The 26,117-nt window shown below is 52.2% G+C and overlaps 2 protein-coding genes across 4 annotated transcripts in view; one reads left to right on the forward strand and one right to left on the reverse strand.

Moving 5' to 3' along the window:
* The window catches only part of Pak6 (p21 (RAC1) activated kinase 6), a 35,260-nt gene extending 17,654 nt beyond the window's left edge, over window positions 1-17,606 (forward strand). For 2 of the 3 annotated variants that reach the window (XM_046461466.2, XM_046461465.2), the window contains 8 exons: window positions 6,601-6,809; window positions 7,651-8,304; window positions 12,566-13,063; window positions 13,208-13,341; window positions 13,640-13,766; window positions 13,858-13,983; window positions 14,507-14,641; window positions 16,036-17,606. In XM_046461466.2, the coding sequence (XP_046317422.1) occupies window positions 6,606-6,809; window positions 7,651-8,304; window positions 12,566-13,063; window positions 13,208-13,341; window positions 13,640-13,766; window positions 13,858-13,983; window positions 14,507-14,641; window positions 16,036-16,203 (2,046 nt within the window). In that variant the 5' untranslated portion in view covers window positions 6,601-6,605 and the 3' untranslated portion in view covers window positions 16,204-17,606. Of the gene's footprint in view, window positions 1-6,600; window positions 6,945-7,650; window positions 8,305-12,565; window positions 13,064-13,207; window positions 13,342-13,639; window positions 13,767-13,857; window positions 13,984-14,506; window positions 14,642-16,035 lie in introns of those variants that run through there. The other variant, XM_046461467.2, reaches the window with a different exon arrangement.
* Window positions 17,607-18,334: 728 nt separating this feature from the next.
* Ankrd63 (ankyrin repeat domain 63) lies at window positions 18,335-25,658 on the reverse strand. Its single transcript, XM_046461400.2, has one exon. The coding sequence runs from the start codon at window positions 22,474-22,476 to the stop codon at window positions 21,310-21,312; it is 1,167 nt and encodes a 388-aa protein (XP_046317356.1). The 5' UTR covers window positions 22,477-25,658; the 3' UTR covers window positions 18,335-21,309.
* Window positions 25,659-26,117: the final 459 nt, after the last annotated feature.

The raw sequence follows: 26,117 nt of genomic DNA on the forward strand, positions 1-26,117 counted from the left end.
CAGGGGGGCTTACCTCTGTCTTGGTGCTATGATTCTAGGATAGGCGCTAGAGTATCACCCTGAGAATGACACAGGGTGGAAGTAGTGAATGCTGATGGCGGACTGTGGCCAAGTTCATCTCAGGGTCTGGATCAGACTCTGTCCCTTCCTTGCTGCTGCACTTGGGTAAATCACTCAGTCTGTATGGCCCACAGGTTCCTCTCATGTGTAACAGATATAGTAACAATGCTTCCTCGTGGGTTTGTGATCAGGAGAGCACATATGACACTCTCAGTCCAGAGCCTGAGTCTTTTGCTAGGCTCTCATAGAGAGGTGATTATTAAAAATATCCAGAACTGCTCCTTGAGCAAGAAGCTATTGCTCCCCTTCATTATGCCTGGAAAAGCTGGCAGAGGTGAATGAGTCCATTCTCTTGTCATTAATGGAAATGCTGAGGCCTAGAGAAGAAGGAAAATAGACCAAGGTCATAGCCCCAAGGTCCCACACTAAGCCTCATAGCCCAGAATGTGAGCTCTGATAAACTTCCCTGAGCCTCCCCCACTCTCACTGGTATCTTGAGCTGGGTGTTCTCTCCTCTTCTGGGAGCCAGGAACCAGCCCTGTTGGCAGATGCCTCTTCTCCTCTTAGTTGCTGGGAATTGGTGGGGAATCCCATCAGCCTCATTCATAGCAGACACTTTACCAACATCCCAGACCTTACACAAAAGACCAAAGCCTACCCCTTCAAAGGAGCTACAAATCCATCTAGACTTATTTTCTGGAAGACACCTTCCCAGCCCTTTTTTTGGGCGTGGGGGCAGTGGTTACTAGGGATTGAACCCAGGGGCACTTTACCACGAGCTACATCTCTAGCCATTTTTTGTTTTTTATTTTGAAACAGGGTCTCACTAAGTTGCTTAGGGTCTCACTAAGTTGCTGAGGCTAGACTCGAACTTACAATCCTCCTGTTTCACCTCCTGAATTGCTGGGATTATAGGTGTGCACCACCATACCTTGCAATGTAGTGCATTCTCCTGTCTCCGTTTAGTGAGCCAAGTATCCTTGCCATGAAAGGGATTCACTGAGTGGAAACAACCCAAACTCACTCAAAGCCGGGTCCAGACACTGCCACTTCTGGGAAAAGCCCAGATAAGAGGTTAGGAGAATTGCTGACATTGATTCAAGACAGGCCCCAAAGATGATTCCCAAAGGGGAATTCTAGGAATACCAGAGCATGTTTAGAATAGAGATGCATTCCCAAGAGGTCTGCCTCAAATGGCAAGGCTTATTTGAATGTGCAAGCTACTATATGTTTAAAATGAACTTAAGTCTCTGTAGCTCTGCCCTGGGTCTGTGATCCCCACAGCTCTGGAAGCCTTAGCATCCCAGGCCCCAGCACATGGATATCTACTGGGAGGAGGAGAAGCAAGAGTCTGAGAGGGTGACCCACACACCCTACAGCTTCTTTCTCACCCCTGTCATGGATGCTAGAAAAGCCAAACCAGGCTCTCCCTAGTCACTGTGGAACACAGCATCAGCCACTGGATCCTGCCCACTACTCCTTCAGCCAAGCCTACAGGTTGCCTGGTTCATTCTGAGACCTTCCAGAGGGGCTCTGCTTTTCACATATGCCAGGCTTGACCTCTACAGCCCCTGACACTACCCCTTTGGAACATTTTTATTCATCCCTTGCAGGGCAAAAAAAAAAAAAAAATCCTGGTTCCACAAAGAAGGGTCCGCCTACAAGTTAAGACAGCTCCAGGCACCCCTAGGCTTTACCTCACAGTTGAGCCAGGAAAGAACTGGGCAGGTTAGTGGAGTAGCAGCCTGTCTTCTCATTGCCCAAATGAAGGAGTGCATTAGGCTGTCAGCCCCTCCTGGCTCATGAAGACCTCCAGGAAGAGATCCGCAGCCCAACTGCCTCCAGGGTTGATATAGATTGGATGGCAGGACCTTTGGAATCAGATCCAGATTCCGGGCCTAGCTCAGTCATGTCCTGTGATTTTGGGCAAGTTATCTGGCTTCTCTGACCCTTATCTGGATTCGTGGGTAATAAATTCCACTTCTCAGGGCTACTAATCCTTAGAAAGGGCCTAGCACATAAGAAAAGCTCCTGCCCTTTCTGTCTATTGCTACACACACACACACACACACACACACACACACACACACACCATTCCCAGAACTGTGGCTCCTAAACTCTCCCCACAGCTCTGCCCTTGGGCTTACTGGGTGTGGCAGCATTTCCTCCAGAAAGCCTCTGCAAGGAACTGCCTGACTCCCCTCTGCCAGCTCTAGCTGAAGGAAGCAGTCACAGCTGGACTTGTGCCAGGGGAGCTTCCTTCTTAAACTGGTTTGGGCTGGACCTTTCCTGCTCAGCACTGAGCATCTCCCTCTAACCCAGTCATGGGTCAGCCAGCCAGAAGATATGTCTGCAAACCGCAGAAGAGGAAAGTTCAAAGCATTCCTCAAATACAATAGTGCATTCCTAGCCCAAGGTCCAGTCCTGGAAGCAGTCTCCCTCCCCTGGTTTGGGCAAGGTATTAGACAGGAGCAGCAAGGCCAACTAAGCCTGAGCTTAGTCTGAGGCTTTTAGCGGGTTTTGTTTTGTTTTGTTTTTTTCAGGCTAGGCAGAAGGAAAGGAAGGGAGTGTGAGGCAAGCCCCTCCTCCTCCATTCTTCCTCCTCAGTGGTATCTTTGACAACTCCTCTGCTGGATGGAGTGTGGATGCTGAGCAGAGAGACTGAGGGTAACAGTTGACAGGCTGGCATGAGGCCTGATTTGATGCCATTGCCTCATGGTGAATGCAGCAATTGCGTCATTCAGGACCCCCACCATCTTTGGAAACTGGATTGGAAAAGGGAACCCTGGAAATGACCAGTTGAGGGCCTCTGAACAGCCCTTACTCCTAACCTATGCCATCAATAATTCTGCTTTGAACTGGGTGTGGTGGCACACTCCTGAAATCCTAGCACCTTAGAAGGCTGCAGGAGGATCACAAGTTCAAAGCCAGCCTTAGCAACTTAGTAAGACCCTGTCTCAAAATAAAACATAAAAAGGGCTGGGATGTGGCACAGTGGTTGAGTGCCCCTGGGTTCAATCCCTGGTACAAAAAAAAAAAAAAAAAAAAAATTCTGCTTGAACAAAGAAAATCCTGGCAATCTCTGGGACCCATGGATATGGACAGGTTTGGGTCCCAGAAAGTCAAGGGTCTCAGAAAGCCTATCAAACTTGGGCCCAATGAATTAATCACACCAGGCTGGGGGGAGGGAACAGCCAGACTATGCCCCCTCCTACCATCAAATTTATTATTTTACCTTTCATATGTAGGTCTATAATCCATCTGCAGTTAATTTGAGGATATGATATGAACTCATTTTTCTTCACATGAACATCTAATTGCTTCAGCTACATTTATTGAAAAGACCATCCATCCTCTACCATATTGTAATGTCGCCTTCATCATAAATCAAGTGACCTCATATGAATGGGTCTATTTCTGGATTTTCTCTTCTTTTCCATTAGTCTTTTTGTCAATCCTTATGCCAATTCTATACTATATTAATTATGGTAGCTTTATAATAAATCTTGATATATATTTAGTATAATCCTCCAACTCTGTTCTCTAAGATTGCCTTGGCTATTCCTGGTTCTCTGCACATTTTAGAATCAGTGTGTCAATTTCTGCCCCCCAAAAAAATCTGCTGAGACTGAAATAAATCTGTAGGTTAATTTGGGAGTAATTGACACATCCTGCAGTATTGAATCTTCCAGTGTACGAACATTCTTAAATATCTTTAATCTTTGTATTTTTCAATGTAAAGATTTTAAAAGTCTTTCATTAGATTTATTCCTATGTTTTATATTTTTAAATAAAATAGTAAATGGTATCTTTTTATTTCATTTTCTATTTTTTGGTTTCTGGGATATAGAAATTAATTGACTTGTTTATGTTCACCTCGAGTTGAGGACTTTCCAAATTTACTTATTTAATCCCAGTAATTCATATATAGAATTTTCTGTATGTTCTACTTATACAATCATGTTGTCTACATGTTATTGGTCTTACCACTTTTCAAATGGTCCTAGCAGCCTTTCTTTAGGTTGCTAATTTCACAATAGTTAATGACTGCTGGTTTCTAAATCTCCATCCATTCCCACAAAGCCTGAGCTCAACTGACTGCTTCTGCCACCCTCACCACCATAAGCCCTGGACCTAGGACTCTGGGCTGTTCTTTCTCCTCAGGTCTTTCCTACTGACTCTGGGGAGATTTTCTTCTGAAATGGCTATTAGAGTGAACTCAAGGGGGGAATTCTCTTATCACTTAGACCACTTGCTAAAGATAGTCTCCCCATGAGTTCCTGCAGCAAGAGCCAAGAACTTGGTTGGGGTAGGTAGTTGGGGGAGAGGGTTGTTCTGAGGTCACAGTCTCAGCCAGATTGTCTTCAGCTCTAGGTGTGTCTTTGCACCTCCAGAAGTCTTCACAGAGTTTTAAGGAGGAGGAAAAAAGTTCCGCTAACTAATCCAGGGATAGAGGGTCTGTCCAAGAGGCTGCAAGAATAACCCTGCTGATGAAGACCCTTCTGTAGTAAAAGGCAAAGGCTGGAGGGTAAGCATTCAGATTTTACTAAACCATGGAGAGTCTGCATAATGGAGATATGGTAAGGTCCCCAGATCCCCAAACCCAGAAATCAAGCATTACCCTTGAGAGGTAAATCGGAGAGGATTTGGCATCACCCTCAAGTGTCAGTATCCAGAGGCCTGGAGCTTAGAGGCAGGTATGTAAAGAGAGGCAAGAGATACAGTCTAATGGGACTGTACTTACTTCATACTCCCTAAACCCTATCTTCTATGAACCCCATTTGATAGACAAAAGAATCCTGAGATTCAGATTATCTAATTAACTTGTTCTTAGTCTCTTCAAATTCACGGGAGACTCATTACAACTCAAACAGGTACATTTCATTCCAAAGTCCTTGGGCTATAGGGGTCTCACATCTGCAGCTCTGCCTTTAGAGACTGTTAGGGAGATTCCTGGACCTCAAGGTCCAGAAAAGTGACTGGCATTCCAAGAGGTGTTCCATGAGTCCAGGTGGGCTCCTAGTGGGGAAGTGGTGGGCTGTTCAGGTTCTCTGTCTTTCTGAGTGGACACCAGCACCCTCCTGGACCTATGACTCTCTAGAATCTGTGAAAATGACCAGGGAAATGCTATTTCCAGAACAGAAGCCAAAAGAGAATGTGACAGCCCCATACTTAAGATCTTTGTATAGATGAGTAATTCAGACATTCAGATTGAGAAACATGCTAAGATGGGTGAGGTACAATATATTTGTAATCCCAGCTACTCTGAGGCTGACTTAGGAGGATCATTGAGCTCAGAAGTTCGAGTCTAACCTGGGCAACATAGTGAGGCCCCATCTCCCCCCCCCTCTCTCTCTCTCTCACACACACACACACACACACATATACACACAAATGGAAACACATTTCATTTTTTCTTAAAACCTGGAAGTGACCTTTCCTGAATCCACTGAACTATTTTAATCACTTTAGGTCCAAAAGCATTCAAGTAGGCACCCTGACCCTGTCTCCCATCAATATGTGGTTCCCTTTCAGGGCTCTCCATGTGGCAAGGCTAGAGCCCTTTGGAAGTCACTTTCCCCCCTAGGTTTCCAGTTTCTCCCTCTCAGAGCTAGTCACATTATCCTTTGCAGGCTCAGTAGGACCTCAGGCAAATGCCAGATCAGCAAGGGGATGCTGGCTTGACACCAAGTGAGGTTTTGTGCAGTCAGAGTTCTGGGACCAGAGAGGAATCCCTAGGGAAGCGGGGCTGTCTGACTTCCCAGGAGAGCTTACCCTAGGATGGCTGACCTGAACCCACCCCAAGCTAATCGCCTTGGCTCAGGGCTTTTCTGGAGTTGAGACAAAGTACCTGGGAAGTATGGGAGCCCCTTGGGGGTTCCCTGATCCTATGATGCATGGTCCCAATCTGGGCAACTAGCCCTAGTTAGTTGTCTTTTTATGAATGTTGTGTATCACATTAACAGGTTTTCTGTTGTTGAACCATCCTGGGACAAACCCAGACAGATTGTGATAAACAAAAGCTTTAACATACAGTTGGATTCAATTTGCTACTTTTGTTCAGGGGTTTTCATATTTATGTTCTTAAGTAAGATTGGTTCAAATTTTCCTCTTGTATTCTTATCTGATCAAAGAATCAGGGTCATACTTGCTTCTTAAAATGAGTCTGCCAGCTTTCCTCCCTCTTTCCCCTCTTTTTAATTATTTGACAGTAGAATGATATTTGTAATGGGCTTTGGATTTTAAAAAACACACCCCCAGAGTCTGCCTCCTCAGCAGGAGACTTGGCACAGACCAACAAACAGACACCTCTTTCCCTTGTTCCTAGTCTTCATTGGCTTATTTATGGCCCTTTTGTGGTTCCTGAGACTGTTTTGCTGGGAACCAGCCATTTCCCTGAGGAGGTAGGGATGACAGCAAAGGGCTAGGGATGGGTTCTGCTGGGGGAATAGGAGAGAGCTCTGTGCCTGGCACTCCAGCACCCACTGCAGCTACCCCGTGCTTCCTGGGCCAAAGCTCAACCTGACCCTCCCTTTGCAGGCACCATGTTCCGTAAGAAAAAGAAGAAACGCCCAGAGATCTCAGCCCCACAGAACTTCCAACACCGTGTCCACACCTCCTTCGACCCCAAAGAGGGCAAGTTTGTGGGCCTCCCACCACAATGGCAGAACATCCTGGATACACTGAGGCGCCCCAAGCCCGTGGTGGACCCTTCACGCATCACACGAGTGCAGCTCCAGCCCATGAAGGTAAAGGGGGTGGGCGTGGATGGCGGCCAAGTTCAGCCTCTCCCACTCTGCAGAAAACGGCTGGTAAAACCCCAGAGGCACCTGGAGGAGCCACCTAGTTATCAGCGTGGATGAGCCAGCTGTCTTAATTTCCTGGTAATCAGTCTCTCTCCCTGGGGATCCAGGGAGGCAGAGTCTGGGGAGTCCTTTGCATGGTGATAGGGATGCCAGATTTAGCAAATAAAAGTACAAGATAGCCAATTAAATTTGAATTTAAGATAATAGTCTTTAGTACAAATATGTTCCATGCGATATTTGGACCTATAACCTCAAAGGGATTGGCGCTTTCACAGACTGGGGCAATTCAGTTGTGGAGGTCCAGATGGGTATATCTAAGAGCCTGGTTGGGGTCTGGGTCATGGGCGCTGTCAGGGTAGGCCATGAAGCTAGTGAGTGTGGAGAGGGCCCCTGGACTGGTACTGGAGTTCTCAGCGGGGGGCTTTGCATATGACTCTGAAGGCCACAGATAGAACTAGAGAATGGCGCTCCCTCCCCCTGTGCTCCTCAGTTCCCCATGCTCAGCAGGCCACGCTACTTGTCATGTTGTAACCCCATGGTTACCCACCTGCCTGCCCTGCTGACAAGGACCTTCTCCCTGTATCCTTGCACACTGCACCAGCACAGGCCTGACCCATTCAGGGCCCTAGTAAATGACTTGAAAACCAATGAATGGGTGGATGATACAAGGGAGGTCCATAGGTGTTCCTCCCCAAGGCCCCAGAGAAGGCTGTGACCCTGGTCTCCAGGCCAGCCCTCCCTGCCTCGAAGGGGCTGCTCACACTCTTCTCTCTTCACTCTCCAGACAGTGGTACGGGGCAGCTCGGTGCCAACAGATGGCTACATCTCAGGGCTGCTCAATGACATCCAGAAGTTGTCAGTCATCAGTTCCAATACTCTCCGTGGTCGCAGCCCTACCAACCGGCGGCGGGCACAGTCTTTGGGGCTGCTAGGGGATGAGCACTGGGCCAATGATCCGGACATGTACCTCCAGAGCCCCCAGTCTGAGCGCACTGACCCCCACAGCCTCTACCTCAGCTGCAACGGGGGCACACCAGCAGGTCACAGGCAGATGCCATGGCCTGAACCACAGAGCCCACAGGTCCTGCCTAACGGGTTGGCCACCAAGGCACAGTCCCTGGGCCCTGCTGAATTCCAGGGTGCCTCACAGCGCTGCCTGCAGCTGGGCGCCTGCCTGCAGAGCTCCCCACCTGGCACCTCACCCCCTATGGCTACAGGGAGGCGGGGCGTGAAGGCTGCCAAGCATGGCTCTGAGGAAGCCCGGCCACAGTCTTGCCTGGTGGGCTCAGCCACAGGCAGGCCAGGTGGCGAAGGCAGCCCTAGCCCAAAGGCCCAAGAGAACAGCCTCAAGCGCAGGTTATTTCGAAGCATGTTCCTCTCCACTCCTGCCACGGCACCTCCAAGCAGCAGCAAGCCAGGCCTTCCACCACAGAGCAAGGTAGGTCAAGCGGAGCTTCCTTCTGGGGCTACTCAGGAGCACAAGGATCCTGGATTGGCAAATGGCCACAGGGAATGGGTGTCAGAAACACAGGACCTGCCTGGTCTTTCCCACTTATAGAGTCAGGGTTAGGAAGAATATGAGGAATCAAAATGATCAACAAACTAGGTCAACCTCAGCTGAGGATTGTACCCGGAACCAACTGAGCTCTTGTCCTCCAAAGGCTTAGCGTGTGAGAGTCGGAGGTTGTAAGCCAGGTCCTCTAACAAGAGTGGGGGTACCCTGGCTGACACTCCTGTGGGGTCTGGGAGGACTACTCCAGGTATCAGACACTCCCCTGGCAAAGAGGCATCTTTAACCACAAGCCCAAAGCAGACCATCTTGACCTGCGATGCCCAGCAAGCCCCCAGGCTCCAGAAGAGGTGTGTGCTCCTGCCCCATCTGCCTCCCTCTTCTCAGAACTCTTCCCCAGCACACCCCCAAGACCTGCAGAGGGGCTTCCTGGATGCATCTCCCTCGGGTGGCAGAAGTGTGCATAGTAACGCCTCCAATGAGTAGGGCTCCTGCCACTCTACCTTGTTCCCTTTGTTCCTTTGCCTTTTCTTTTGGGTAGGAGTTGTTTTGTTTCATATTTCTGTAGTTATTTCTTTTCTAGTATGTGTGCTACCTGAAAATCCAGAGAATTGAATTTTCCCAGATCTGGAAACCGCAGGAGAACTGACTCCTGGCACTTGTGATGGCCTTAAATACATCTTTTTCTTGTGAGAAAGGAAAGAGTGAGGGAGTCCCAGTGGTGACTGTTTGGCAGGCAAATTGGAGCATGTTTTTGCTTCTTACCTGCCCTATGGCATATCGTACATCCATAGACACAATCACGTCTTTTCCCATTTGGCAAATGAGAGGACCTACTTAGTGCCTCCAATGAGTCAAGGAAGGAAACAGAGAGAACTTGCTCAGGACCGTGCATGCTGTCCTGGGACCTCTGGACTCTTTTTTGACTACAAAGCTTTACAACCTTTGGCAGCCAGATGTCTTCTAGGTCCTGAGCATCAGGCAGAATGAGCTGTGGCTACAGCAACAGGGTTTTCAGTCAGGCCAAAGAAACAGTGGCTGATATAGTGTGAGTGACTCCTGCCTCCTAGGACAGATTTGGGAACTAGATTTGGGAACAAGTCCCTGCTTCCCATGTTAGCCATGGCATGAGTGTGTTCCAGCCTGAATGGGGGTGGGAGGTTTGGGAAGTGGCCAGGAACTACAGACTTTCTAGTTTCCTGCCGGCTGAGGCACCCAGGGAAGGTTCTGGGCTTCATGCACTCCAGTTCCTGTTTCACTAGGACAAAGGACAGTGGTTTGGGTTCTGCATAGGACATGGTTTGAAGTGTTCCTGTCATATCCCTTTGAGCTTGAGGGTCTCTGGAAGGCTGTGCACATGGGGAGATATCTCCCCACTCCAAACTAAGGTAGGAGCAGGGTAGTGCATACCACTAGGGAGTCCTGCTGGATGGGCTCCAGGGATTTGAAGAAAAGGAGTGCCAAAACTAGACTGGGCACTGACCTGCATCTGTTGGTTGTGGCCAATACCCCACAGCCAGGCACAGGCCTGTTTGTCCCTACATGCTTAGAACCACCATGGGTCCACCACTGCTGGGTGTGCTGGGTGCCTCCACAGTAGCTGATAGTGGTCATCTTGGGCTTGGGGGTAGCACAGTACCAAATCCAGAGGAGTGTTTCTTCTGGGTGCTTACCTTTCTAGATAAGTGCTCTCAAGCCAGACCTCTGAGCTGCTCTGAAAGCACTAGTGACATTCAGAGCAGATAGTCCTTTGTTATGAAAGCTGCCCTGTGCTTTGTAGCAGCATCCCTAGCTGGAACCCACTAGATGATAGTACCACTCCCAATTGGACAACCAAACATGCCTCTAGATACTACCAAATGTCCCTTGAACAGAAAAATCAGACACACACACTCCCTGTCCTTGGTTGAGAAACAATGGTTTAAGTTGCAACACAGATGGGAAATATTAAGCTCTCCCATCCACCCCAGGCCACAAGCCCTCTGCACTGGACACCCAGGAGCTGGCTCTGGACACTCATGGTAGCTCCCACAGCAACAGCCAGGTCTTGGTGCCCTGGGCTGTCAGGCTACTAAGGCATGGCTGTGGGAGGTCTGAGTACAGCCTCAGGGCTCCTGTTCTCAGCCCCTGGCAGAGCAGTCTGTAATAACTCACTGTGGCTAAAGAGCAAAGTGAGCAGGACAGATAGGAGCTTTGGGGATGTAGAAGTGGTTCCACTTAGAATCAGAAGGGCAACATTGATCAAGCACCTACGTGTACCATATACTCACAGCAAGGACACATGGCAGCAACGGGACCACAGCAAAGTGGTAAGCCCTCCATGAATGGCTTTTTGCTTTTTAAAACTGTTAAGATACAGCCTCTGCCTTTAGGCACTTATGGTACAACCCACTCAGCTGGGGCCAAGGAGGGAAAAGAAGCATTACTGCCTTGACATATGCCTCTTCAATTAGCTTCCTTTCCACAAGGTCTTAGTCACACTAGAAACCATCAATCCAGAGCCCGTAACAATTCCATCATATGTTCCCCTTTTCCTTTCTTGGCATGGTTTGATAAGTGAAGACCCATCCAGCCTACCTCCATAGCCCAAACTATGTTGGTGTAGGGCTCCTGACTGCACCATTCCACCTCTGGCCCCAAGATGCAGGCTTTGTCCCTGAACTCAGCCAACACCAGCAGTAGCATCACCACAGGGGCCTTGACAGAGAGGAGAGGGAGGGAACCCTCTTCCTGGCTCCTCCATGTGGCTTGTCTCTTCACACATCCACAGAAGTTCCGGAGGCCAGAGGTGAAGGACATCATTTATAGCCTTTTTTAGGAATTCCATGATGGAGAGAGGACAAGGGCCATTAGAGAAACCTGAAGAGGAGCTGTAGGTGGCCTTCAAGCTCTACCCCACCACACATAGATGATGATCAGAGAGCACATTTTCTGAGTGAAGTCCACACTCGCAGACCAGCAGACAGCCTCCTTAGCCCTGAGCCTTTTTACAGAACCTCCAGGGGCTGGCAAGGGTGATTGTGTGATAAAATGTAGCCTGTTGCCCCTCCCTTCCCTCCCTGATCCTTTTGACATCTCATGTAACCTCTGCTTTTAGGACATGACATCACAGACTCTGTACTGGCTAGGCTGCCTTGAGTTCCCTACCCTCCTCCACCTACCCACATCTACCCATATCTACCTAAATCCCCTTCCCACAACTCCTGGAAGCTTTCCGAGGCCATTAAAATACATCTCTACTCTAAGGACTATCTGAATCAGGCTCCAGTATACAGAAATCTGCAGTTTATCTAACTCCCCAGGTCACTTCACATAGCCCCTTCAGTTTTAGGGAGGATACTGGGCTTAGAAAGGGTGGCTTGCTAAAGCAGACTAGTACTGAAGCTTAGATGCTGATGCCCCAGCCAAAAGTCCCACTCATTCATTGTACAGAGACAAAGAGTGTGAGGGTTAGCTGCTGGCAAAGGAACGGCCTTACTCTTTGACTATGCACACCAGGGATAGAGTAAGTCCAAGCAATTCTGGCAGGTTTTCTGGCTCTTGCCCTGCAAAGGTTGAGCCTGTCAGAGGTAGGTGCCCCTTTGGTGCACAGGCAGGCATGGGCATGCAAAACCGTCACATCATAGCCTTCTCTGGCAGCACCCTACCCTACAGGGGCACCTGACTTGCTTGACCGCCTGGCAAGGCCAGGAACTGTAGGGAGTGGAGCCCTGAAGCTGTCAGACCCTAGCCCTGCTTCTGGGAGCCCAGTCACAACTGGCCCTGCCCAGGGCCTCTTCCACCCACATGGGGAGCCTCAACCCAGCTTCTCAAGAGTAGCTCCAGAGCACAGAAGCAGGACTTTGCCTTACAGTAGCCTCCCTGGGGCCCAGCTGTCATTAACCTAGGAAGAAATACCCAGCTGGAAGACACCCCAGGGACTTGGATCCTTCCCAGGAGCAGCAGAGTGAATGTAAAGAGTGTTGTTGGCCTGCTCATTTGGGAGTGTGGCAGGAATGGGGCTGCTTCCTGAGTACGACTGGTTGGGCTTCAGCTTCATTTGAAAATCTTTGCTCACAATATCTCCTCAACTTGTTCTGAAGCCCTGCCTGTATCCAGAGATCACAGTGGCTGCCCCTTGCCTCTGGGAAACTTGCTCCAAAATCTCCCATAGCCACGTCCCTACCTGTTTCTTTCCTTATCTTTGCAGCCCAACTCTGCTTTCCGACCGCCACAGAAAGACTCCCCTCCAAGCCTGGTGGCCAAGGCCCAATCCTTGCCCTCAGAACAACCCATGGGGACCTTCAGTCCTCTGACCACCTCGGAAACCAGCAGCCCCCAGAAGTCCCTCCGCATAGCCCCAGCCACTGGCCCACTTCCAGGTCGGTCTTCCCCAGCGGGCTCCCCCCGCACCCGGCATGCCCAGATCAGCACCAGCAACCTGTACCTGCCCCAGGACCCCACAGTGGCCAAGGGTGCCCTGGCTAGTGAGGACACGGGCATTGTGACACATGAGCAGTTCAAGGCTGCACTCAGGATGGTGGTGGACCAGGGTGACCCCCGGCTACTGCTGGACAGCTACGTGAAGATTGGCGAGGGCTCCACGGGCATTGTTTGCCTAGCCCGAGAGAAGCACTCTGGCCGCCAGGTGGCCGTCAAGATGATGGACCTCAGGAAGCAGCAGCGCAGGGAGCTGCTCTTTAATGAGGTGGGAGGACAGGATGGGACATGGGTGGGGGCAACTGGGAGAGAAATGAGCACATAACCAGGCCGGACATCTGCGGGCCTGGGTGGTCAGGTGGTCATGCCTCAGGGGCACTGTGCCAGCACTCAGGTTCCCTTTCACCCCCAGGTGGTGATCATGCGGGACTATCAGCACTTCAACGTGGTGGAGATGTACAAGAGTTACCTGGTGGGCGAGGAGCTGTGGGTGCTAATGGAGTTCCTGCAGGGCGGGGCCCTCACAGACATCATCTCCCAAGTCAGGTGGGCAGCTGGGAGGCTGGGGCCCTGAGGGAGGCTCTCCCCACCACTGCTTTGGAAGGGGGGTTGTGGTGCCTGTCATATTGTTTGAGGGACCCCCTACCTGTTTGAGGTAACTGAGATCCAGAGATTTCAAGGGTGTGAGAAGAGAAAAGTAGCCCAGGGCTAGGGCCTGAGGGGGCTGCTGGACACATTGCCTGGGAGATGTGGAGCCCTGTGCCAGGGACACCCTTCTTCCCAGTCCAGCTGCCCTGCTAAAGTTATCATTCTCTTCCCTCGTGGTCCTGCTGACCTTGTCCAGGCTGAATGAGGAGCAGATCGCCACTGTGTGTGAGGCTGTGCTGCAGGCCCTGGCCTACCTGCATGCCCAAGGTGTCATCCACCGGGACATCAAGAGTGATTCCATCCTGCTGACCCTTGATGGCAGGGTAGGCCCTCCTTTCCTGCTCCTCCCTTGCATCTCTCCTCCTGGTCCTCCTGGTCCTCCTGGCCCTCCATCTACTCCCCTTTCAACCCCAGGTGAAGCTCTCGGACTTTGGATTCTGTGCTCAGATCAGCAAAGATGTCCCTAAGAGGAAGTCCCTGGTGGGAACCCCCTACTGGATGGCTCCTGAAGTGATCTCAAGGTCTCTGTATGCCACTGAGGTAACCATTCCGCCCACCAATGAGGCCTCCCCAAAGAGGCTTGAAAACATGCAATTCCTCTGCCCTGAAGCTGTCAGACCCTAGCTGTCTTCCTTGCCCTGCTTCTGGGAGCTCAGTCACAGCCACAATAACTCTACAGTCCCTGCCACAGTAACTCTGGTTCTCAGGTACCCTCTCAGTCAGTACCTGGCACCCTTTCTGATGAGCTGCTGTAACCTAGACTTCACTTCTGGGAGTGGATCCTCCAACTATTCCCCCTCCACCAGCTCAATAGCAAAGTGGGGTGTGGCCAGGCTTCCCCAATCATGATGCCCTCTCTCAGAGACTGGCTGAAAGTTCTATCCCTATGGTCTCTAGCCACTAATGCAGGAAGTAACAAACCACTGGGCAGCTGATCAGGGGAGGAAGGAGATAGGCACAAAGACACCAAGGAGAGTTGAGACCAGCTGCTTCTTCCCATCCAGCATGCTGCTACTAAGGGCCAGGCTACAGCAGTAGGATCAGGGATATTCTTCCCCTGCAGGTGGATATCTGGTCTCTGGGCATCATGGTGATTGAGATGGTGGATGGGGAGCCTCCCTATTTCAGTGACTCCCCAGTGCAAGCCATGAAGAGGCTCCGGGACAACCCCCCACCCAAGCTGAAAAACTCTCACAAGGTAGGTTGGTGTATAACGTGTGACCCCACAGACCCCATTCTTCCTGTGGTGAGAGGACCAGAGCCTATACTCCCATCCTCTCCCTCCACCAAAACCAGAGGGTTCAGTATCTTTCTCACACAAAACCTGCACCTGGATGCAGAGCCCCATTTGCGCACACACTCCCATGTTCATTCCAGTTTCCCAGCTACAGCAGCCAAGGTGCCCTGCAGCAGGCACTGACAGGTGCCCAGAGGCACCTATAAGCAGAGAAAGTAAGGAGTCTCTTCTTTCTAGGGCAGAGGGTGGAGGGGACCAGAGAAGCCTAATTGAGCATCAACCCTTCTACCCCATTTGTCGGGACCCACACTGTGATACAGTGTTCCTGTCTATCAGAGCAAATGGCTTGTCCTCCCTTTGGCACATTCTGACCAGAGGTAGAGCTTTCCCCTTAGAACCCTATAAATGTGTATTATATTTAAGCCTTTCCTGCCAAATCCATCCCCAAACCTGCAGACTTTACCTGTGGTCACCCCCTGCTGGCAGTTCAACACAGGACTGCTAAATGGCACTGCCATCTGGTGGTTAGAGCAAGAATTGTCCCAGAGGATTAAAGTCCATAACCAGCAGTTTTGTGACCCTCAAGAGAGTCAGCTGGGAGGACCAACAGGAAACATCTTCCAAGACAACTGGAACCTGCACTAGTAACCCAAAATAAACATATAGAGGAGACCTCCACATCTAATTCCCCAGAGGAGGTAGCCTTCTGTAGCAGCCTGACATCCCCAGATACCAGTTCAAAATGAACCAAGCACTGCCTTAGAACAACAAAGAAAGCTCCCTTTTCAGGTCCCAGCTTGTACTTTTCTATTTTTCAAGTACTCCCTAATCTCTGTCCTCTTTTTTAGTCTTCACTTAAGCCTTATGTGGCAGACAAAAGAGGCATTCTTCATCATTAGCCCATTCTGCAGATAAAACTAAGGTCTGGAGAAAATTTCAACTTGCCTAAGATCAGGGATAGATCTGGACTAGATCTATCTGGGATAGATTCTGGACCCAGGACTGGATTATTGATGCCAGTTCCCTGCTCCTTCTGCAGAGCCACAGGGCCTGAATGCTGAGAGCTTTGTGAAGCCAGCCAGTGGAGTGGGCTGTACATGGACCCAGCTTCCTAGAGTCCCAGACATCTTAATTCCATTGCTTGGCAACTCCCATTACAGGTGAACTGGCCACAGTTCCAGGACTGATGCATCCTCGTTTACCTATTTGATAATCAAACAAGCTCTGAGCCTGGGAGGAACCAGGAAGTAAGCAACAAGAGAATTCGAAACTTTCAAACAATAATAGGCCAGGCAGTCAGGTCATTCCAAAGTAATTGCAAACCATGACTTCCCCTGGTTGCCCTGTCTCCACAGGTATCCCCAGTGCTGCGAGACTTCCTGGAGCGGATGCTGGTGCGGGATCCCCAAGAGAGAGCCACGGCCCAGGAGCTCCTGGACCACCCTTTCCTGCTGCAGACAGGGCTGCCTGAGTGCCTGGTGCCCCTGATCCAGCTCTACCGCAAGCAGACCTCCACCTGCTGAGCCCACTCTGAGTGCACCTGCCACCTGTGACCCACAGGCAGGGGACACTGGGCATCCAGCCCTCCAGCAGGGCTTGTCTGCCTCATTCTCTCAGTATTCTCTCCAAAGATTGAATGTGAAGTTCCACCCCTATCCTATTGCCCCTTTGCCCACTGGGCCAGGCCGGACCTGCCCCCTTGGTCTCTCTCCCTCCCCAAAGAATCCCCAGTTGCCTTTGGGATGATGGAGACCCCCTTCTGCAGGATTACCCTTTGTTATTTGCACAGGGATATTTCTAAGAAACAGAGACAAGCACTCCTAGCCTCTGTGGTCAGCAAGCAGAAAAGGCTGCTGCAGACTTTTTAAAGGTAGTTGTATACTAGCATCTCAAGCCACCCAAGAGGGCCAACTTCCCATCTTCACATGGATACTTGCTGTTCTCAGCTCCACCTTCAAGCCTTGGGGTCTCAGAGGGCCACAGGGAAGGTTTTTATTACCTGAACCCTACTTCCTCCCTTGGTCTAACTTCCTAAAGGCACAGTCCTGCCTATACCTGCTCCCTGCCCCACCTGTACTGCCTCTCCCCACACAGCCTATCAGAACTGTGAAAGGCCTGCTCCTAGGCCACGGGAGGGGAAAGGGGGCATTTTCTGAGTGAAAGAGAAAGAATGGGGTTGGTGGTAAAAGTGGCCTCACTACAGGTTGGAGAGAACATCACGTGTGTGTGAGTATGTGTATATGTAAGGGGAGGAAGGACCCAATGGCCTGTGTCCCTTCAGTTACCCGCAGCCAGCTTCAGGAGGGCTATCCGAACCTCTTCTCCCACTAGTCTCAACTCTGAAGGGACCCCCTTTCTTGGCCTGGCTCCCTACCTCTCAAGTCTCATGTTTCTTTTCAATCAGTGAATTGAGTCCACCAATGCTGGGGACTCACAAGATTCCTGAGTCTCTTTCATACTATGGAGTCTGAGAGCCAGAGACAGGAATAGTAAGGCGATAAACTTAGTTTTCCTGTCAGCTTCATCTCAATAGCCAGGTCATCAGGGACCCGTCCTTCAGACTATGGGCTGGGACAGAAGGTATACCACCTCCTGGGGGTCCATCACATCAGAAGGGGCACCCCATCTGTGTGAACCTGCTGCCCCAGCTGCCTCTGCAGACCCTTGCCCCCTTATCCTCCTTCCCTCTCCACCTTCTAGGCTATTGTGAGACAGGGAAGGCCAGGGAAGAATTCCAGGTGTCTGGACCCTTTCCAGATAATATTTTTAGATCTCTCTGTCCCCTATGATCAGCTTTAGGGCAAAGAAGTTGCAAGGACATTTTTTTAAGGGTCAGGGTTTTAAAAACAAAAGGATCTTCCCTAGAAATTTTTGTGAATTGTTTGCACTTGTGCCTGTTTTAAATTAAACTGAGTGTTTAAACCGCTGGGCTTCCTGCTGTCTAGTATTGGAGCCAGGCTGTCGTGGAGCTGAATGCCCTGGAGTGGGGATCTGGTGGGCTTCCCAGCAGTCACTTGAGTCCACAGGACACCCAATTTCCCTGTTGACCTATGGGCTCTGGAAATAAAGGTACAGTAGGGCAACAGGAAGTAAAAGGCTTTGGGGACTGAAACACAAGAAACAGACAGGGTTCCTTCCCAGAGCTGATGATCCTTTCTGCATCAGCTTCTCCCTTCTTCTGCCCTGGACCTCAAACTGTTCATAGGAAGTGGCCTGAAACTGTTGCCAGTGAGAAAGCAGTCCTGTTTCATTTCTCAGAACCAAAGGAAACAGTGCAGAGAAGTGGCTAGAAATCAAGAAACCTGGGGTCCAGTCCTGAGTGGGAGGTTGGTAAAATTACCTTTCAACTTCTGGCTCCAACATTATTTCCATCCCTTCCTTCCAGTGATTATACCCAACCCACTGAAACTCCTTAGCCAGGAGCAAGGGGTCATGCAGACTGTCTCCCACTTCCACAGCATTCCCACCCAGACTGCAACCCCAGTACCACCAGCTCAGTTGGAAGCAGCCCCTGTGACCTACCTTCAGAAGCCCACCACAGTAGAATGGGCAGGGTGGGAGCTGATGAAGGCAGGAGCCTCCACAGGAAGCGAGTATACCCTTCCATCCCTCCAAAGGGAGTCAAGAGAGGGTGGTAAGGCAAAGAGAGGCCAGTTTCACAATGGAATAACACTGGGTTTATTAACTATTCTTTTGAATTCCACTAGTCTTTTTGCCACACAGTTCACTCCAGAAAGGTGTGCAAACGTCCTTTAGTCTCCCACACAAATCAGTACTGAATTCTAGTGGCCTTTCATCTTCACAAAGATGAAAGCAACAAGAACAGGAAAAGCAAAATATTTAGCAAAGTCTCTTCTACAGTGGAGTGAGCTAGAGAGGACCCCAACCTCAATGGTTCCAGGCTGACAATGAGAGGACGTTGAGGGAGCTAAGTGTGGTGAGACATGGAAATTCTGCACAGAGACGGACCTAGAAAGGAGTTTGCAAGGACAGCAAGGCAGGCAGACACAGTTCAGACAGGGAGGATCTGCTGTGGCTATTTAGAAACATCATTTTCACCACTAAGCTCTTGGCCACTCCATAGAGTGAAACCCTCATGGCTGTTTACCCAATAAAGAGGGCCTGAGGTGACATTCACCCAGAAACTCACACGTCAGCAGCACTGAAAAGATGATAGTACCTCTGATACAATGTGTGACCCAGGCCTCTTGCTGTTTTTAAGTCAAAATACTTGTATTCTTACACCACTGAAAACTTCATTAATTAACACAGTTGAAAAGGGCATAAGTTGAGCAAGCAAAGATCCACAAAGAAGCAGTTTGCACTTGGGTGTCCAATTATCCCCCATCCCACCCATGACTCACTCTCTCAGGCTTTTTGGACACTCTGATTTGTTCACTCACCACCCAGACTAGAGGACTGAGAAGAGGCATATCATAGGAAAACAGTGCATAATTGGCATGTCCCAAGATTCAGAAACCATAAGGGAAAGGTCGGTAGCTCCAGTTTTGGGGGGAAGAGAACAGGAGCTCTTAAGACTGGAAGCCTTAACTTGGAGGATTAACTTGGGGGTCTTAGTGAAGGGTCTGGCGCATGCTACAGTGTGAGTGTTTTCCGCGTTGTCCCAGTGAAGTGACTTCAAGTATCCGGATTTAATTTCTACAAGAGGAAAAGGATTCCACGGGTGAATGCCCACCGAGGGAAAAGTACACAGCGGTGATGATCCCAAATAAAATCAGAAGGCTGAGCCCCGAGCCAGGACGCAGCGAGGCAGATCTGCCACCAGGGGGCACAGGGAATCACGTCCAGTGTATGGGCTCGCGCGGCCTCGGAGAAGCCTGGCGAGTGGGGTAGGTGTAAGGATTAGCGATGACACCTGCACAAGGCCCCACCTGACTCCCTTTCCACCCCTCAATCCCAGACCCAGTTTTTCAGCGTCATTATCCCTTTGACCGGTTCGTTTGGAGTTATTGGTGAGAAACCTTCTGTTCCACAAAGACATCTTGAAAAGACCCCATCGTAGACAGGTGAAGGGCCTCAAGCTCAGCCATGGGGGTTCACAAAAAGAGCCCCACCTGAGCCCCCCCGCAGACTGGGCGCACTGACACCTTTGCTGACGCTTCCACAGTGTGCTGTAGGGCCCAGCGATTTCCCTGACCCCCTCCTCCAGCCCCTGGCTAGGCGGGTACAAAGAGTAGGAGGACGGAGGCAGGGAGGGAGGGGACAAAGGACCAGACCAGGAAAGGGCCCTTAACCATGTCTCCGCGGTGGCCTCTGACTCACTAATCTGCCCAGTAATAAAAGCTGGAAGCTGCGCCGGGCCTGCATCCCACGCGGCGGGGCAAAGGCAGGGGTCCTTGGTCTCGACTTCTACCATCCGTCATCGGCCCTGCCCTCCATTAACAGCCCAGCGAGAAGCAGGAGATGTTTAACAGGCTCCTTCCAGCTCTCCCCCGAGTTTGGTGTAATTTAAACCCGGACCTGCGGCTCGTGTGGGCTCCCGACTCCCGCGCGCAGCCGTTTAACGTCGCAAACACTTCAGTCAATTATCCCCCTCGCGGAGCTTCTATTTAAAGAGATATTGTCAGGTTCTTAAGTCTCGGATCAGACCTGCTGCTTTATGCTTCATATACAAAGACTCAAAACAAGAGTTCTTTGAGGGTTGGAAAAAATGCAATTAAGCAAAGCCTTCGCAACCGTTCTACCCTGCCGGAGCACCCACGTGCTGATCGCAGGGAACTGGAAAGCGGTGGGGGCGGGGAAGTGCTAAGTCCTTTCCATTTCGAGTGAATGGATATAAGGGTGGGCCAGGACCTTGGACCTGGACAGGGCTTGAACCTCAAAGATGAAATTTAAATGCATCTGGAGCCAAGAAGGCAGAGTTGAGCTGGGTAGGATTTTTTTTTTTGGGGGGGGGGACAGTTACCCTATAACGTGAAAGAAGTTGAATCCCAGGTCTGCCTGGGACAGAGGCAGAGGGAGTTTGTTACCTAGAAACTGGCTCAGGGGACAAGTGGTGACCAATATCAGAGGTGCTCTTGTCTCCCCTTAAAAAAACAAAAACAAACAAACAAACAAAACTGCTTTGTAAAGATGCAGGAATTTCTATCCCAGAAAACCTTAAAGAGCCAGATTTCTTCCTAATCAGCCTTGTGTCCATAAAGACTCTGGGGGCTTGCACATTATCCTCAGCATCAGTAGGCAAAGAGGGCTAGGCCTTGGTTCTCCAAAGCCAGTTTTGACATGTGCCTGGTTACCAGGGTATTGAGAAACTCACCAGGGGAAAGGGACCCGGCAGAAACCTAGGCAGACTGAGTCTTTGGGGTTAGAGTGAGGGTCCACCTTCCTGGAGGAAGACTGAAGCTATGAACCAGTCTTCCATATCTCACCTTCTGATAATAGAAAAGGCAGGTAGTAGGAAAGGTGAGAGATCTACACAAGGAATACCAAAGAGCACAAACGAGGGGTCCCTTTCTTCTGATGAAAGTCTTGCCTTGGCAGTGGGACAGGTTTTCAGATGGGGAGGGACTCCAGGAACAGGCTGCTGGAAAGTAAGGGACCTGGATAAAAGGGAGAAATCCCAGTGGAGCAGACAAGAGATTAGGGGAGCAGGGCTTAGTCCTTCACCTTTATCGCTGAGCCTGCACCACCACAGCCTCTGAGCCCCCTTGCCAAGGCTTCGGCCCAGGCACCGAGTGGGGCAGAGCGTTGGCCTCTAACTCCGGACCACTATCAGGCCCTGAAGCCTCCCCGACCAGGCTGGGGATGTCTGGAGCTGTGGAACGTCGGCGCAAACCCAAGCGGCCAGAGCCGGTGCCGCCCTCCGGGTGGGGACTAAGGCCAATGGGGGCTTGCACTAAGGTTGGGGGCGCTCCCTCCAGCACCTCATGTGAGCGCCACCGCCCAGCCCCCGAAGACTGGGGTGAGTTTGGTAGGGCCATCAGGGCCCCCGCCCGTAGACGTGCTGCCTCCTCCTCGGTCATGGCACCCAGGGCCAGGCTCATGCTCCGGCCCAGCTCCGGCCGCTCGCTGCCCTGTGCCCGGTGCCGGCCCGAGCCCTTGCCTGTTGAGCCAGCCTCACCACCATGGCCGTGGCCGTGACCGTGGCCGTGGCCGCCCGCCGCTCTCGCAAAGCGCGCCAGTAAAGGCCGCGGTAGGCGGCGGGGGCTGGGTCGTCGACGCTCTGGGCTGGGTTCGGGGGCCGGGCGGCCAGGGGGACTGTCGGAGTTGGAGCCCCGGGCCGCTGCGGCGGCTGCGGCTCGGCCCCAGGGCCCGGTGAGGGCCTGCACACAGGTCCCATGGCCACGGGCTGCGGCCAGCTGTAGGGCTGTGAGGCCCGCACGATTGGTGCGGTCGAGGCGAAGGCCGAGGCGGCGGAAGGAGCGCACCAGGAACTCAAGCACAGCCCCGTGGCCGCACGCCGCCGCCCACATCACAGGGCTGTTGCCTGCTGAGTCGGCTGCCTCGGGGTCGCCGCTGAACTGTACCAGCAGCTGCACGGCGTCCAGGTGGCCTCGCTCGCATGCCAGGCTGAGTGCCGTGCGCCCGCGCTCATCCCGCAGGTTCACCGCCGCACCCTGCTCAAGCAGTAGTCGCACGAAGCGCGCGCGCATCGCGGGGTCTGGCAGCCCCACGGCCACCATAAGCGGCGTGCGACCCTGTTCTGCGCGGCAGTCGATGATGCTGCGGTCCAGTGCGTCCAGCACAAAACGGGCCAAGTGCACTTTGCCCGCCTGCATGGCCTCCAGGAAGGTGCGCGTACCCGCTCGGGGACATAAGTCCTTGGGCTTAAGCATGATCTCGACAGCCGCGCCGGGGCGGCCCGGCAAGTCCGCACGGGGGCGCCCCTGTTCCCGCTCCCCGCGGGGCTACAGCCCCAGCCCGCGCTCCGGTACCGCTTCCTCCGCGCGTGGGCTGCTGAGGCTGAGGTCCCGAGGTTCCTATTCCGATATATCAGCGGCTCGGGCAGCTCTTGAGCCAAACGCCTGGCGTCTCGCTGCTTCCTCTCCAGGTTTCCCCCCGGAGGTGTGGGTTGCTCGCTACTCCGGGGTCCTCTCCTGGTCCACCACTAAATAAAAGCCCAAGCTTGGTACCCTCCTGAGTCTCCTGACGTTGTTACGGTGTCCGACGCCCCTTGGTCCCTTGTGGCTTGGAGCCACGCCACTCACCCGCACACCGGGCAGCCCCCGCTCCCCTGCTGAGACGGTGGCGCCCGCCGTGCGTGCCTGCCTCCAACCCAGGCGGGGCGCGCCGCTCCTCAAGCTGCTGGCGCCGTTCCTCCTCCTCCTCCCCTCTTGCGGGGGCCGGGCCACGCCGGGGCGCTAGCTTCTTACTTAGGGGGTTCAACGGCGCGGGAGCAGCCGGCCGCCTGGATACCTAGCTTTATAGCCTCGGGGCTCTCCATGGCAATCGCTGTCCAAGAAGCGTGCTGCACCGTCAGGGCAGAGACAGATCGGGCTGGGGAGACCGCCCCTGACCCCCACCCCTTTGTGGGCCGTAAAGTTGGGGAGCGGCTCCTCCTCCGCGCTCCCCTGGGAATGCAGCGGTGGTTGCGGGGCGAAGGCGGGGGCTGTTCGCAGGGGGCCACATGCACCCGGCCGGGCCAATCCCAAAGTTGCAGTCTTCTCTCCCCGCCCTCCGCCTCCACTGGAGTCCGTGCCCTAGGCTCCTTAGAAACTGTCGGGACCGCGGCTCGTCGGGGAAAATTGAGAGCTGCCTCCAGCGGTCCTGGGTGAAAGGAAACGGTACCACAACAGGGCAGAACTAGACCATGCACAAGCTGGGGGTGAAGGCGAAAGGCAAATGAGGCACTTGTGCTGCGGACGGGGGATGGGGGAGCTCAGTGTGGCTGGGAACTGCCACCCGAAGTGCAGCGGATCACGCCGTCACACACAATTGTGCCTCCCGCACAGGCTCACTTGGAGCAGGGAGGGGGGCGCGCTCTCCAATTTCAGACGTCTCCAACCTTGACAAACGCTATCGCGTGCCAGCTCCCAGTGGCTGCAGCGAAGCAGGCAGGGCGTAGACTCCGCGGCAGTGGAGTCCCAGGGCAGAAGCCCTAGGACCCGAGAGTGTTGCAGTCGCGTTAGGACTCCTCAGCATTACCTCCCAGCTCCTCCAGCACCTGCTGCCACCCGCAGAAAGCGAGAAACACAAGCACAGGGCTCTGGCCCTGACTCTAACTGACCTCTAAGGAAAAGAGGAGATCATGAGATCTATCTTCCATTAGATGTGCGGAAAAACTGCCCACTACTCATTCTGCCCACTACTGCTCAGCCCCGGGGAAGGGAACACCACAGGCATAGGTTGAGGGAAGTTAGGGTGTCTCGGAGCGCTGGGAAGTGTGGAGAGGGTGAGTAGGCTTGGAATGGATAGTTTCAAAGTAAGAGTGAACCAGGCATCAATTACTGAATTTACTGAGGCTTCATGAGCAGGGCATTGTGTTCCCAGCGGTGAAAAATACAGAGGTAAAAAAAAGCTAGGTTCTGGAAGAAAGAGACTTCCTCTCTAAAGTGGAAGACAATGCCAGGATATAACTAGCTCCTGTTATCATCTGAGGGTTGAATAAGATGGAGTTGTGGGGAGGGGAGAGCTTTGGGTCTTCTGAAGATAGGGAGCAGAATTGGTCCTTGGCTCCTAAGAAATGAGGGAGACAGTTCTGACAGGGGACTGTGGAGGCAAAGGCACTGAAACAGGAAAACACCTCTAGGGGGCAGTGTTGAGAGCTGCTTTAAGATGTCCTGTCCCATAAAAGACAAGAGATTCAGGGAAGAATGAAGGCCGCCCAAGCAGAGCAATGTTAAGATGCTGTGCAGGAGGTGTGCTGGGAAGGTATGAGGTGAGGAGAGCAGGTGCTGCTAGGAAGATATTGGGCCCATGAACCTCTCTTCAGTCCCAGGCTCCATGGACACTCACCTTGTGCTCCAGTCATGCCCTGTAGTAGGGGTTTTCTACTCTACTCTGCCATGTGGGGAGCATGTAATGTATATCTGCACATGCTAAAAGCACCCCTTACTCTTTGTGCATTTTTTAAAAAAGCCTTTGGCCAGGGGTCTGCCAGTTTTCTTTTATGATGTTATGGAAAGGGCACAGTATTTGATAACAAAGTTAAGTTCCAGCCTAGAGGAATGTGCTAGTAGGGTGACCCCAGGCCTTCACATTTTCATTTGCAAAAGGATGCTAATACCAGCCCTACCTGCTCCACAACAGAGCAGGGAACAAGTATATGGAAAAGCACTGCATGGAAACCCTTAAAGCCCAGTACTCCCCTCACTCCATACCAAGCAAGACTCTCCAGCCTCAGTAAGGCAGGGATGCTTTCCCATTTTGCTCAGCAGAGGAAAGGCTCCCCCGCCCCTCTTTAGGACTCAGTTTCCCTTTTCAACAGTATAAGGAAAATGGCTTTTTTCCTTCCTGTCTGCTTCCACGGTCAGGGGAAGTGGTACCTCTGGAATCTAGGTGTGATAGGCCAGGCTATGTACCCCCCCACCCCCAAGTGGAGAAGAGAAGCAGGAGAAAGCCTGCACCAAGGAGGTGCACTGGGTCCTAAAGAGCCAGGCCCCTCCTTCCTGAGCCTCCCTGAGCCAACTCAGTTCTTCTATACCTCAGTTCCCTGTGGTGGATGGAGACAGATCCCAGGAAGAGGAGGAGCTGCAGCAAGGCCACTTTAGGGTTTCACCTTGCCTGTGCTGGTTCTCTCTGGAAGGTACAGCCTGTTCCATTGGCCCCAGATGGCATGGCTGACCCAGCCAGGCCTACAGTGGGATGGGTTGTGGTGCCAGGTCTCAGGTCCTGGAGCCTCTGCACTGACTTCCTTTCCTATGGGCTCAGTATGTTCTGAACAGAAAAGAAATAGCAAAGCTGAAAAAAGCTGAGACTTTGCTGCAGAGCATAGAGGCACCAGCAGCCAGAATTAGAAGCTGTCGCTTAGAGAGCTGAAGCCTGACAGAAGAAGGAGCTGAGGCAGGCAGGGGGCAGGCAGGCACTCCACACACCCCCTCCCCTCCCACTTGCCCAACCTCTCCGCTGTCAGGCCTCAGGCTGGCAAAAGTCTTCCTCCCAGAGGAGCCTCAGTCTGCAAGTCTGTCACTCTGTCTGCAACTGCCCTCTCTCCTAGGCCCCCCCTTCTTTCTTCCTCAAGTGTCACCAGCCCCCTCACCCTGTCACGTTGCACTAGTTTGGCAGGGTTGGGTCTGGTAGCACGTGTCTGGGAGATCCAGAGAACTGCCAGAGGTACAGGGGGTGGGTGAGTCAGCAGGGGATCTGGCACTGAGTCAGCAAGGGGATTGGGCAATAGGTAGGGACCCTTTTCTTTGTGCAGTGGTGAGACAGACATGACAAGGGAACCTGACCCTAGCCTCACAGATGTACAGCAGGGATGGAACCCAGTGCCCTTCACCTGCTGCAGTGCCAGAGGGAGGACATCAACTCTTCCTTT

The sequence above is a fragment of the Marmota monax genome, unplaced genomic scaffold (assembly GCF_021218885.2).
Source record: "Marmota monax isolate L192 unplaced genomic scaffold, Marmota_monax_Labrador192_F-V1.1 WCK01_AAM20220418_F8-fsc00001, whole genome shotgun sequence".
Classification (NCBI taxonomy): domain Eukaryota; kingdom Metazoa; phylum Chordata; class Mammalia; order Rodentia; family Sciuridae; genus Marmota; species Marmota monax.

What these genes read in the sequence shown, in the direction of transcription:
- Ankrd63 (XM_046461400.2), bottom strand. Translation starts at nt 22,476, where the DNA reads ATGCTTAAGCCCAAGGACTTATGTCCCCGAGCGGGTACGCGCACCTTC.